The 15,113-nt window shown below is 36.6% G+C and overlaps 1 protein-coding gene across 1 annotated transcript in view; it reads right to left on the bottom strand.

Annotated features, from left to right (window-relative positions):
- ptgis (prostaglandin I2 (prostacyclin) synthase) overlaps nt 1-15,113 on the bottom strand; it is a 69,562-nt gene that overhangs the window by 19,509 nt on the left and 34,940 nt on the right. Inside the window, exon 6 of the mRNA XM_039735343.1 lies at nt 5,252-5,433. Coding sequence (XP_039591277.1) covers nt 5,252-5,433 — 182 coding nt within the window. The remainder of the gene's footprint in view (nt 1-5,251; nt 5,434-15,113) is intronic.

Below are 15,113 nucleotides of genomic sequence, written 5' to 3'. Positions count from 1 at the left end.
CCATGCCCACTGGAGGTTGGGCAGTTCTTTTGGCCTTGGATCCCCTGCAGATTTTGTTTTTTTCTCCAGCTTGTCTAGAGTTTTTTTTTAATTGTTTCTGCCATCTTCAGCTATCTGAAAAGAAAACATCAGTCTCATCTTTAGAGCAGTGTCCCCAACTCTGGTCCTGGAGGGCCACGGTAGCTACAAGTTTTCATTCTAACCCTTTTCTTAATTAGTGACCTGCTTTTGCTGCTAATTAACTTCTTTTGAATTCATTTTAATTGACTTGCTCTTGAAGACTCAGACCCCTTAATTGTTTCTTTTTCCTAAATTAGCAGCCAAACTATAATGAAATACAAAATGAGTCAAAACATGACCAGCAAACTGTGTTCATCATAAAGTATCTGAAAATAAAGAAAGATGAAGGTCTCAGGAATGTTGATCTGCTCAGGTCCCCAAAACATTTTAACAGTGCTCTTAGAAAAGTGAAAATCAACAATTTTAGTAATGTAGGCTATTGCACAATGAGATCAGTAACAAGCCATGAAATTAAAGAACAAGTTTAATTACCAACAAGAATCGGAGCCTAAATAAGCAATTGGTCGGCATGAAATTGGTTGGAGTTTGAGGTCCTAAATTAGTTGATCTTTTGTTGGCTCACTCACTTCAGGGGAACAATCTTTAAAAAACAAGCCAATTAAAATGAAAGGAAAAGGAATTAATTAGCAACAGAAACAGGTCACTAATTAAGAATAGACTTAGAATTAAAACCTGCAGCCACCGTGGTCCTCCAGGAACAAGTTGGAGACCACTGCTTTAGAGACTTAAAAAAATATAAGAACTCTATTTGTTCTGTTATTTGCTTATTTATGTTAGACACATATGTACTAATGTATTCTTATCTAATATCTGTTTTGGTATGTAAAGTTTTAATTATTTTTTATTTATTTTGATTTTCTTTTCTTATTTTTTTCTTTGTCATCTTGTAAACCACTTTGAGCTGAAGCCTTCATATGAAAAGTTGCTGTAGAAATAAATGTTGTTGTTGATAATAAATTGACAACCTGATATGCCATTGTAAATCTTTCAATTACTTTTGAACATCTATGAAATATCCATCCATCCATCCATTATCCAACCTGCTATATCCTACCACAGACCTATGAAATATTACAGTTCCATACTCCCTAATGAATACATACAAACTGGAACTTAAGAATTTCCAGATCTTGAATTCATAACTTGCACAAGTGTGTGAATCTTTTCTTTCACTTGCCAGAGAAAAACCCACATACTCTTAATTACACACTTCACATTTACCCTTTCTGTCTTAAATTTTTGAAAAAGTAGTTGCCACTGTGGTTCAAGTTTACCTTACACATCAAAATTTATTTGAGAAATTCCACTCTGCCTTATGGTCATAGTACGTAGACAGCACATTTTAATAACATCTGATAAAGGAAATTCCACATTAATGTGTTGTTAGATTTAAGTGCACAGTTTGTTACTATTAACCATTGTATTTCATTTCATAAACTGAAAACTTACATTGGGCTTTCAGGGATTGTTCTTGCCTGGTTTAGTTCTTAATTATCAAACTGAATTCAGTATGCCCAGACATATGCTTGGAGTACTTCATCATTATATCCAGAAGTGAGATATGGTGTCCCACAGAGCTCAGTACTTAGGCCTTTACTGTTTTTACTTTAAATTTTTTCCACTGGGGACTATCATTAGAAAACATAACATTAATTTTTACTCATATGCAGATGACACCCCAATATACAGTACCTTTCTTTCAGGGCAAATGACATTTCTCTAATGCTATCCTTAATTAGTTATGTTGGTGAATTAAAAGAGTGGATGGATGAGAACTATTTATCTCTAAATACAGAAGAAGCAGCAATGCTTTTTATTTGGGGGGGTTTGGGTGATAACGCTGACCACTACAACATTCTGTCATTTTTTTTTAACTCGGTTGGAATCACCATTAGTTTTATTGAGTAATTTAGGTATTGTCCTTAACACCAGCATGTCATTTGAAACACACATTGCAGCACTATTCTAAGCTTGTTTTTTTATCTTAAAACTGTTGGAAAATTAAGACAGAGTAAGAATTATTACACAAACTAGAAAGTAAAAACACATAACTCCAGTTCTGAAGTCCTTGTACTGACTCCCAGTTAAACAGAGAGTTGACTTCAAAATCCTCCTTTTAATATATGGGCCTTAAATGGCCAAGGCCCTGCTTACATATCTGAACTTATTATTATTTACAAACCAGAGCTCACATTATAATATTAAGATGCTAGTCTATCATAGTTCCAAGACTTTAAAAAGTAAGTGTGGGAGGTCAAGCTTTTACTTACCGGGCACTGAACCTGTAGGATAATCTGTCTGCTAAACTAAGGGATGCCCTTTCAGCCTCGGCCTTTAAATGCAGACTGAAGATTCACTACTTTAGTCCAGTATACCCTGACTAGAGCTGCTGATTATCTGTGTATTCTGCATGTGTATTCGTTACTCATTTGTACAGAAATATAAGTAATCCTCTATTCTGTTTCTTTCCTAAGTATCTAGATTTGGCACTTGGTGCCACTGCTGTACTTCCAAGCTGCTCTCCCTCCAATGAAAAACTCATCTCAGATAAAAAAAGAACTGGAGTCATTGGACAGAAAAAATCTCTCACAAGATTGGACGGGTCGGCACATACTCTGCTATGTTAGTTCCCAGGCAGGGATAGATGGCTAGTTGGCCAAGTTCTCCAGGACTGTGACTGTGTCTGACTTTGTCTTTGAGTTTCTCTTTATAATTTTCATCTCCTCTGTTGTCAACTGGCTAAAGTTCAACAATGGGCACATAATTTTAGTTTCCATTAATTAAACAAACAGACCATATTAGTTTCTAATTTGCTCTCTGCGAGCTTTAACAAACCTGTACATTTATATGTACTAATTTTGTACTTTAGTATGATCTATACATGCATTTTACCAGACAACGTGTTCATAGCGCTCTGTGTCTGCACTCTGAGAAGTGCTCTACAGAATAAGTTGTATTATATTGTCTTGGGCATAACTGGTTTTAGAAAATTGACAAATGTCTTGGAAAATTATGTTTGTAACATGTGCAATGTAATTGCTCTTGGTGCATATGTGGGAGAGTCTATCTTTATCACATAAGCAGCTGCTCTGTTACTGCAAACTACATTTTTACTTGCACTTTATTCATTATTTGTATTGATATTGGTTTTTATAAATTGCATGAAGTCCATTTCCTGAACTGACATAAGCAAATTGCATAGCTGTAGGAAGCAAGAGTACAAATGATGTAAGGGATTAACCAAGCCTTCATGTAGTGCCAGTCTATCTTAAGGCACAAACGCTGAACTAATAATAATTACTTATACATTTTACCATTATTGTAACAGTGCTGGTACTCAAGTCTTCCTTCAGCATATTTTTGTGTTACATTAAAATTATGCAGATGCACCAGGCATCTTCCTAATCAGGAATACATACAGTGTGAAAGGAGGTAGTGCTACGTTCATGTTTACAAGGCATTCAAGGCATGGGGGAGAATAGTTCAAATAAAATAATTCACTCTACATTTAAGGCTACAGTGAAAAAGTCATTGGCTAGATGTTGGAGCCTTTCAAAAGCAAAGGGTACAAATGGCTTGAAAATGGTACATAAGACAAAAAGGGCTTACCAACCAACAGTAGGTGTCTGTTGTTTCTTCTGTTCCATCAAAATTGCTGACATAAATGTGCAGTTGCAGTTTGTCTGTGTTATCTGGTGATTCATCAATGGCTTGGAAATTTCTACCACTGCACTACTTAAAGTATCTTGACCGGATGAAAGAGGGTGTGGTTTGGTAACCTGACTTCTCAGAATCACAAACTTCTCCTAAGGACTGTCTGCACATCTTCTAAAATCATTGGGGCTGAACTTTCACAGTTTCATACCAAGTACACAGCCAGAGAGCTGAATCTATCATCTCTGTTGACAGCCTCCCAGCTCAGCCCCTGTTTTCACTTCTGCCTTATGGAAAGTGTTATTGGAGCCTCACCATTCACACCAACCACTTAATAGGGGGTTCTTCCCCCAGGCTAGAAGGTCACTGAACTCGCAGTAACCTGTTCCTACCTTTGTACTGTACCCAACTGCTGATTTATGCATAATTGTACTAAACATTATTATTTTTTAAGATTATTTACTTTTGTTTACTTTATTTTTTAATTTATCTTCTGTTACTCTTATTTATTTACTGTTTATATTATGCATCAATATCACCACAACTGTGGCACAAAAATGACACTATGCTTTCGCAGTGTAGGTTGCAATACAAATCTTCAATCTAATCTCTAATATGATTAGCCTGACTGACACCATCTATCACCCGATTATGGATTTTCTCTGCTGAGACATGAATGTGACAAGCAGGGGCTGAAGCTGACAGAGGTACCTTTTCACAGATTCAATAGCTCTGTACATCAAAAACTAGCAAGCTATGATAAAATGCCTGTGATAGTTCCTTTTCATACCTTCACAACCTTGAAGAATTTATCGTGCTTAGTCAGTATCCATGAAGACTGGAGTGAAGCACTTGTTGCTTGTTCTTATAGAGTAAGTGAACTTGACTTGGAATTATAAAGGCATACGTTTTGGTTAATTCATTATTGAAATGACAAGTTCTCAGTATCTCTTTTCTTCTTAGGTCATTTTGATAGACTTCGTTTGCTAGCTAGCCCATTTTGACACCATTTCAATATGTTGCTTCCTGCCCTATTAGTAAAAGTTAAGTTATTGGGTGTGACCACACTTATTTACATGAGAAAGAAATATAAATTTAAATGATTGAGCTTGCTCAATCATAACATTAGAAAGAATTCATTGCAACATATGCTTGCATAGATATAAATATGATATTTTGAAGCGACTTAATGTGTCTGTGAGAATTTAGCTTCAGGTCAAATCTATTTGATGTCTCCTGTTTTGCATGCTGTCATGAATTTTCCAATATTGTCTGGAGTTGCTAAGCTTTTAAAGAATATTATTGGACAAGAACAAAACACAGTAAGGCTTTAAATTATCTGAAGAAGTGAGGCCTTGGAGAAACCAGACAATATTCTACCCAGGACAGATGGGGGACAGGTAAACCAGAGATATCTAATTTACTACTGAAAGTAAGAAAGATGCCTTGAGAGGTTCATGTTTAACTATAATTAAGATTTTCATGTAAGCTGTACCTGAAAAGAAACAACATGTACCTGAGTGGCCCAGAGTTGCAGAAGCATGGCTCGTCTTAGCATTTCTTCATTCACTCCCTGCTTCACTAGGTGAAGTCTGTAATTCTTCAGCCATGAACTTTGATTCAATTTAGCACCAAGTCTTGAAGAGGACAACAGATCAAACAGCCTTTCTTTTATACCTCTGACTTCTTTCTTTTCACCTACACAAGAAAAGTCAATATTATTTAACCCTGAAGATGAAAACTAAAAAAAAAAGCAAAACACATTTAACATATGCTTTAAACTCATTTACAATTTGCTTTCAAACTTTCTTCACTTGTTTCAATTAGAAAATGATTAACTTTGCTTTAGCACTAAGGATTAAACTGGGAGAGATACACTGAAATAACAACAAACACAAGTCTATCTATCCATTTTCTAACCTGTTGTTTGGGGGGAGCCAGTTATTATGCAATGCAGGATTCAATCCTGGGCACTGTGCCCACTCATAACATGGCTTGCTTACACACAAAAGCCAACACAGGGTGAATATGGAATTGTCAGTTAATCCAACATGCACATCTTAGTGGACATGGGAATAAAGCCTAACTACCCAGAGACACCCGAGCCAGACATGGGGAAAACATATAAACTCCATAGAGTTCAAACAGTGAGGCAGCAGTTCTAAGGGGTGCACTGCTGTGTTGCCCGAATAAACAACACCTATATTACTCTTTAGCAAAGTCATATCCAGGAGACAGATGTCAGGTTTGGATCCCACAAACTATATTTTATGATTGTTTAAACTGACTAATCATTGGAAATATAGCATAAATGATTGATGTACTTCCTCGTCCCTACTGAAATTAATTCATGGCTATGCCCCTGCACATTAGAATTTGGTTTTCAGCTAAGTAAACCGCATTTCATTATTATTTAAATTTCTTTTTTATAATAAATGTAGTTTTTTTTATAAATGTATCTATTATGGGAAGACATTATCATTTACAAATACCACAAATCCACCATGTCAAAAATCAAACCAGCTTTGGCTGAATAATTTTGCAATGGTCTGAAATGTTTGTGTTCTTAAAATTTATAGTGCTAGATATAAAGATATACAGAAAGCAAATGTCATGTAGATAGTGGAAATGAATATTTCCAATATTGTGTCATTCATTTAATTTACTTTGGAAGTTTGATGTATGGTGTATACATATGAGCTCCAATCTCACTTTTGGATCAATGATAACTATAATCATTACAAAGCTGTTTTAGAATGGTACTGAAGTGTCAAATAAAATAGAAAGGAATATTAAGAAATGGCTAAATGATTTATTGTTCTACCTTGAAAAAATATTTAATTCCCAGAAATAATAGTTTATCACTACAGACCTTTAATCGAGCACTAAATTTCAGATGAGCATTTTTTTTCAATCACTTAGTCTAGCATTCACTCTCTCTGAGGAATACAAATGTCACAATTAACCTAATATGTATGTCCTTGGTCTGTGGAAAATAAACTGGACTACCCATAAATACAGTATAACTTTACTGCCAGAAAATACACACAGGCATTTACAAAGGATTTGACAGATGCATTTAAAAATATAGCATATTGACAGTACTGTGAGTTTGACTTAGAGTTAGGAAGACAAATACACAAAGTAAATTTTTGATATTTAATTTAAGGAGAGGCAGGGATGAGGGATAAAGGTAATCAAAGTTCAAAAATCATTAAAATAAAACAAAACCAAGCAGAAACTAGACTCTTGTTGCCCCACACTGCTTGACACTATTTCATTTTACTAGAGAAATGCAAGCAAGCCATCGTCACACATGTGCGAGTAGGAGGAAGCTGAGTGGACCAAGCAGAGGTAATTACCTGCCAGGCCAGGGGGTGGCAGGGGGCACTAATCCTACTTCTGTTATCTCTACAGGCCAGATATGGGAAAACCTACCAGACGCACCATCAATGACATCACTTCCAGTTCCATAAGGAGGCCATCCTGTCGACTATGCCACTGTGAAATCAACAGTCTCAAAACATACAAAATGTTTTGGGGCAGCCACCCATATATCATACCTGGCTGCAAAAGGGTATTGAAAGTGCACTCATGTGTATTGTTTTGAGTCCTGAACTGAACTGACGGGATGTTGAAATGATGGCGGCTTTAAAGGCTTCAGGTTTGGAAATGACGTCATCTGTGCCATCATGTTTTTTGTGTTACTGGTTCAAGTCATTTTTTTTGGTCCAGTACTTGTCCCAGTATCCTTCAAAAACATTTTGACTTAAAACCAATGATAACTGATGTAGAAAGCGTTTAACCTAACTGGGATTTGTGCAGTCTGCTCTGTTTAGTTATGGGACTAGGTCTGTTGATTTGCAAAATGTTTTCACAGGCAGTTTTTGAGAGGCAGAATTTATTTCATTATTCATCTTCATGCACACAGAGGCACACACTCAAAGCAATTTATAAGTAAAGATAGCTGACAGCTTTTTTGGCCTAAAAGAGCATACCTTGAAGATGAAGAGAACACACAGGCAAACACACATATAGGCACTAAGCCACCCCTGGACCAACCTGTCTATCTATGGAGCTTGTTTACTTCATTTGAATAAACATCTTTAGTTTCAAATTAATTTAAGTTGTTCATTTATGTTAAAGTCTGCTCCATCACAGGGCGAACCCTGGACACAACTGGAAGATGTTGTGGAAAAGAGGATGATGGTAAAATCGGATGCCAAGTGAATGCTTCCTCCTGATGTACTAGTTAAGCTTATTTTTATTTATTTATTACCTTATCAATTGACTGATTGGCTGGCTGTAGTATCCGTCCTGCAAGTCTGTGTCCTTGTTTTTTTTATGTTTCTGCTGCTGTATTCATCTGAATTTCCCCTTTAATCAAATTACATTTATTTGTGTACATAATAAATATTATGCAAGTTAATGTACGTGATTTTATATAGCTATACAGTACAACTGGTTCTATTGCATTGTAAAACCTTCCTCTAATGGATTTCTTATTTTATCATTAAAGTGTAATTTACATGAAAGAGCTTTATGGACCATTTCATGGCCATTTTTCATTTCATAACCTACGTACAGAGTCTAAGTTCTATCAAAGGAGAGTATTATTTTAAACCTACCTGGGACCAGGTTTAACTGTGGTAACATGATAGAAAATGCCATTGAATGTAAATATTTAGGACATATTTGTACATAAACAGTTCCAGTCTTATAAGAAAAATCCCTTTTCACAAGAAATTTTTCCACAACCAGTTTGTCTCAAGCCCCACATGGCATACATATGTCATCCTCCCTGTCACTTTTCTAATAATAAAGACAGAAATGAAAATTATTGAAAATTTGTACAATAACAAAAACATGATCAAACTTGAAAACCACAAGCTACTGTGATGAGTACTGAGATGTGAGAGATAGGAGGTCATTGCACGGTATTAGCAGTTCAAAATTTGTTTATTTTTTACTCAAAATAGGCGTATATTTAACGCTGAGGCAGGTAAAATAAAATTCTCCACTCTTTAGGCCATGGGAAATGAAGCTAAAACCACAAATATGCACTGATCCAAGTCACAGCCCTCCTTGCCTGTCTTTTTCTTAATAGTAATGCAGGACGATTGCACTTGCTGTGTTTTGTAGTTAGCAGATGCTTGGCTAACACTTTTTGAATTTCTCTCCTCCATGTCGTCTCTCTGCATCTGTGAATGTGTACCTTGTGCTTGTAAATGGGAAGCACACCGTATAAAAAAGAATGTATTTTGTCTTTTATATAAATTAGAATTGTTAATATGTATATCACCCTAAACTGCTAAATGGGAAATTCCATCCATTTTTTAACTTGCACCCAGGTTAGGGTTTTGGGGCAGCTGGTGCCTATCCCAACAATCATTGGACAGAGATAGAATATAGGAGGGTAGTGGACAGTTTTGTTGACTGGTGTGAGCTGAATCAGCTGCAGGCCAGCATCAGCAAAACTAAAGAGCTGGTGGTGGATCTGAGAAGATGACAATCCCCAGTTACTCCCCTGTCTATTTAGAGGTATAGATGTGGAGGTTGTTCAGGACTACAGATATCTGGGGGTGCATACAGATAGCAAGTTATACTGGTCTAAGAAATCACCGGATATATATTAGAAGGGTTAAAGTAGGCTGTATTTCCTACATAGACTGGGATTTTTGCAGTCTGCAACACTATGCTGTTGATGTTGTATGAGTGTGTGGTTGCCAGTGCCATTTTTTTCGGTGTGATGTGCTGCGGGGAGGCCAGCATGAAGGTAGCAAACATTAAGAAGCTTAACAAACTAATTCAGAAGGCTGGTTTACTGGTAGAAGAAAAACTGGATAGCTTGGTAACTGTGGCAAATGGGAGAATGTAGTCTAGACGTCAGTCTATTATTGAAAATGCTAATTATTCACTTCATAGTGTTGTAGATGGACAGGGGAGCGTTTTCAGCAGTAGACAGTAAAGTGCAACACTGAATGTCATAGAAAATCCTTCCACCCCACAGCCATCAGACTTTATAACTCCTCTTCCGCTCACTCATGTACACAATAAGCTATTTCCTCTTTCCTTAATGAATCTCCAAGAACATTTTTCAGCTACTTAGATGTGCAATAATTTTTCTGTTGCTTCTCTTGTGAATAACTCATTTTGGTTCTCAGAATGTGCAATACTTGACTTAATATGTGCAGTACTCTTATGTGAAACTAGCTGCCTGTGGTCTTCGGGACAAAAAACAACCCGAAGACTCCCTAGCAGTTTTACTATATTTGAGAACTTGGAGAGGCTTCAGTAACTCTTAAGAATTACCCAGTGCGGAGAATGTAGACCCACCTTGTGCTTGCTATCCACACTGGCTTTCATAAGAAGATACTGGTGATATCATATCTTAGCCGTATTGCTGGCATATGAGTCCTATTAATCTTTGTCTCGAGAAAATACCTCCAGATAGACAATGTTTTTAGTGAAAACTTCAAGCATTTCCCTCTATTGCTGAGGTCTTTTACTTGCATGTTGTTGAACTGCGGTGGTTGCTTCGTTTCGATGTTGTGTCTTTTCATCTGTATCATTGGCACAATGTCCTTAATGTGCAGTGCCGTTTGCTGCATATACAGTTTTCATAGTGAGAAGTGAGGTGCATGCAAGTGCTGAAAAAATGTTAAGTGCATGCATACGCCATCTAGTGGCTGTGGTCGAGTGTAAGCACAGCGGACTGCTCCATACACACACAGGTCTTTTGTTTTTATACGTCTAATACTTCCAGCTTATCACCAGCGTGTTTTTCAGAAAAAGTGAATCTATTGCAACATTAAGGATACATAGAACCAGATTCCCCACACATGAAAATTTGCCCACATAAACATTAATGTGCTGTTTTAAATGGTCTATAAAGAAGACATGTAAAAAATCACATTGTTTTGTGCTCAAGTTGCACTTTTTTATACTACAGTTGTAATTATTTTATACTGTGCTTGGAAGTATGCATAATAGAATAAATTTAATTGAATCAAATTCTGTATGCCAGACAAACCGGTACAAATGACAGATTTGACATGAAACAGCTCTGCTCTAACAACTGTCTGCATTATTTCTTTAACATTAGTTTAGCTTATGATGTTTAGCCACAAACCACATCTTGACTTCTTAGCTTGTTCTATTACAAGGTCTAACTCAACTGTGTTACATGAGAGGACAAAAAAGTGTGCCTTCCAATTTGCTTGGTGGTCTAAGTGATCATCTCTAATTTTGATCTTTGTGTAAAATATTCACAATACCTATAATTGATTTGATTCGTGTGTTTTTTGGGAAGAAATTATTGAAATGATGTTTTCCTATATATTTCCTACATACAACATTATGGGTGAGTGTTCTGATTAGGATGTAGAGTCTTAAAAAGAGATATACTTTAAAATTAAATCTGTCAGCCTAGCATTTCTGAAAAAAAAAAAAAAAACTATTAAATGATATGAATATTTTCCTGCATTACAAAATCCAAAACAGTTTAAACTGTGTCACACACGTGCAAGTAGGAGGCAGCTAAAAGTCTCAAGTAATTGTAATACCACATCAGACCAGGGGGCGGCGGGGTGCACTGACTGTCTTTCTCAGTTCCTTGCAGACCATTCCCAGGAAATCCCGCTGAGTTCTAGTGCCTTCGATGACGTCACTTCTGGTAACGGCACCTTTGATGATGTCACTTCCGGCTTTGAACCAATATGACAATATCACTTCCTGTTCTGGCCCCCAGGATGATGTCACTTCCTGTGTGGACCACCATCTTGCCTTAGTTTTATTAGTTCTGTTTTGGACTCTGTCTTGTAAATATCTTTCTTTGAGAATTCAACCTTTTTACAGCCAGGACATTTTATATGGGTGGCTGCCCCAAACCTTTATTATGGCTAGTGTCTTATTGTATCACAACCGATGCTCAACAGGGCCTAATCACCACCAGTGTTGCTATTTTCAGTAATGACATACTCTAAGCTAGTTTTGTACCACATGGTGCCCTACATTAGTGACATAAAGAAACTGCTCATGTTGGCCTGGTACATGAGAAACATGGATGGCCTTGTTTAAACAGTGACATGTGACAATTTGAATGAAAATATGTTGCCATTTAATAAATCAGTTTTACATTTGCTTTGTGTCTTCTTGAGAATGACTTCCTAGAAGCCAAAAACGAGAATCAGAATTAGCTGAATGTATTAATCACCATAATGAAAACCTTTTGTAACATGAAAACATCCGTGTTTCTGCCTCACTACATACTTTCTCATTTTCATGTTACAGAATTGCACAAAATTAGAAATTAAGCACTCTCCTTGTCTGAAAGCAGATGTGCCAATCATGAAGGTGTTATGAAAGTATGCTTATGAAAGTATGCAATAAAGACAGCTTTCAAAACTTAAGCCTTTCTAACTCTACCACATACTGTTTTACTTTTAGCTAAAATGGAAAAGGAACACTTAAAAAGTTGCCTGGGCATGTTTACCTCTAAAGAGTGAGCCCACCTGTCTTGGCATTGCATAGCATAAGTATTACAGTATTTTTTAGACTGATTGTTTAAAACCATTTATATGTATTTACTTTAGCTACAGTAATTTTGCTTTTCTAACTCATAAAGTGCATATGCTATTCATTTCCTAAAAAAAAATCTGAATATTATTGGTAGGAATAATATGGAAGGGAGCACCCTTTAAAAGATAGGTTTGGTATTTTTCAAGATGAAGTTATTACTTTGTCAGAAGGGGACATTTTTTTGTACACTGGGTGGTTTCGTTTTTCTCTTAGGCAAGGAAACATGTAAATCTAACATTTAAAAGACAGCAGATGAAGAGGCAATAGGCACCCATTGTTAGGACTGGGGTGAGAAGTTAAAAGGCAAAATTCCTGGGTAATCCTATTACTGATTATTGTGATGGCTGTCTACAGGATATCAGTATTTGCTGTTTTGCAAAGAATCAACGCTTTGAAGTTTTAACTGCTTAAGTATACAAACAATACAAAATGCGATAGCAGAACTGCTGCTTCCTTGGAAAATGTTTGTATTTACCTGACTTGGAAATGAACATGCCTGGGGGTATTGGTTTCTAGTATGTTTCAGCATATGTGTACTCATTGAGAGTTGGAGGCGATGCTTTTTGTTAACCTGTGTTTACATTATTTGCTAAACTCAGAAAATATGGTATGTACCATTGTTTTATCCATTGTCCTGTTGATCTAATCAGGGACTGAAGGAGATTTAAACTTCTGGGAAGAAGAAGGCAAGGGTGAGGTATGGACCACTGAGAACGCTGCCAAGACATTCACGCAGAGCACAAAAGCTCGCAAGCAGACAAGGGTACGTGGCTGGTATGATATGAGGCACAAGGACAGCAACATTTACCTCCAGGGAGGAAGAGACAGCTCCACAAGAAGACACCAGTTGTGGGTCCAGCAAGAGACGGAAGCCTCATGAAAGGACTGATCAAAGCTGGTGGACGAGAAGCGAGGCGTGTCTAATCCGCAGCGGAGCCCAGAGTGGGAAGAAAAGAACGACAAAGATATGCTGACAGGGATTCAATCATTTGACAAAACTTTTGTTGGGAAACGAGTGTCTGGTGAACAGAGTGCATCCATGGATGGTGAGACAATTAATTGTTGGGGTAACAGAGTGCACAAACTGGACCCTGCACCAGTAAAGGTTGTACCCTGCACTTCAGAAACCTGTGCGCTATTATCGGTAAATTTCAAGAGTTCCCAGTCTCTTAATAAAACTGGGAGGCGTAGTCGGATATTTTAACGATGTCTATGTTAGATTACCTGTAAGTGTGACCAGACTCCTGTCATAACTTCAAAAATCATAGTATATGTTATTTACTACATATAATTTTTATACATTTTAGCCTGTTCTTTTGTTGGAGGAAAAACAGCTGGGGTCCAAACCTAAAAATAAAAGCCTTAACATGTATATAATATGTCCACTTTGAAGAAACAAAGGTTTTGAATTAAGAAAACTTGCCATGTTTCTTAGGAATGACTGTGATAACAAATGTAAACTGGATGCAACACACTTTTATCATAGATTCCTGATGCTATTTTCTTGAGGTGATTATACATTTCATGTTTGCTTGTCTGCTTACAGTGGACATTTTTGGTGCAGTTTTGATATTTTCCACAGATGCACCCTCAATTTGCCATACTCCTGTAGTATCAGGCTACATATTTACACTGGCTCCCTGTTAAGCTTAGGGCAGATTACAAAATCCTCCTTTTAACATATATGGCCTAGGTCCGGCCTACTTGTCTGAACTTATCATGAATTTCAAACCAGAATGTAAATTAAGATCTCAAGATGCCAGTCTGCTTATGATTCCAAAGATTAATAAAATAACAGTGGGAGGTTGAGCTTTTAGTTACAGGGCCCCCTAAACTGTGGAATGGTCTGCCTGCTACTTACTATAAGAGATGCCCCTTCAGTCTCAACTTTCAAATCCCGGCTGAAGACTCACTACTTCAGTGTAGCATATCCTGACTAAAGCTGATAATTAACTGTACAGATTGCATCTCTGTTGTTAGTCATTAACACTAAAACATAAGTAATAATTTGTTACTAACCCTCACCTATTCTCTCCCATCAAAAATTATCTGACTTCAGCACACATGTGCCATGACTCAGTATGAGTGCCAGAATGAGTACCAGAGGCACATGAATGCTGAAGTCATGTTATTTTCTTTTGCTATGTGTACTCAAATGAAATCTTTTTTTAATTATTTTTATTATAGTCAGTGTTGGCACAGATATGAAATCATACAGACATATTGGTTTGTTTACAGATATGCACTTAAATAATATACATAGAGTGCAGAGCAAGATGCATTCTGAGTGGCAGCTTGGTGTGTGTTGGTGAAGTGTGCACATAAGAGTTTCATTGTCATTTGTACACATAGCAATAAATATGAACTGAAATTATTACTGTGCAACACCTTACTTTGTTCATAAACAGCCTTAGTTTTCTGAAACAGTCAAGACCACCTGCACATTAATACCAAGGATACAATGCCAATCAACACTTGGCCTTACACACTTTCTGTGGTGTGTCCTATGGATGTGCAAATTAACAAAAATTAAAAGGGAAGATTATCTGATAGAGCCAAGCCACGATAAAAAAAGATTGAAGCTCCATACATTCATTTTAAAAAGCAAAAACAAACTGTTTTTTTTTTTAATTGATAAAAATGCTTCACTTTAGGAAGAAATGTAATGATGCAATTAAATATATACCATGATTGCAAAGAAATTACTTTGGCTTAAAAAGTAACACACTTATCCTTTAAGAAAACTCCAAAATAAACTTACTGTTAAGTCTGAAAGCTACTCTAAATCTTTTCTTTTC

Source organism: Polypterus senegalus, chromosome 14, assembly GCF_016835505.1.
Source record: "Polypterus senegalus isolate Bchr_013 chromosome 14, ASM1683550v1, whole genome shotgun sequence".
NCBI classification, from domain to species: domain Eukaryota; kingdom Metazoa; phylum Chordata; class Cladistia; order Polypteriformes; family Polypteridae; genus Polypterus; species Polypterus senegalus.
Note: the sequence above shows the minus strand (reverse complement) of the source record. Positions and strands in the feature narration are given on the sequence as shown.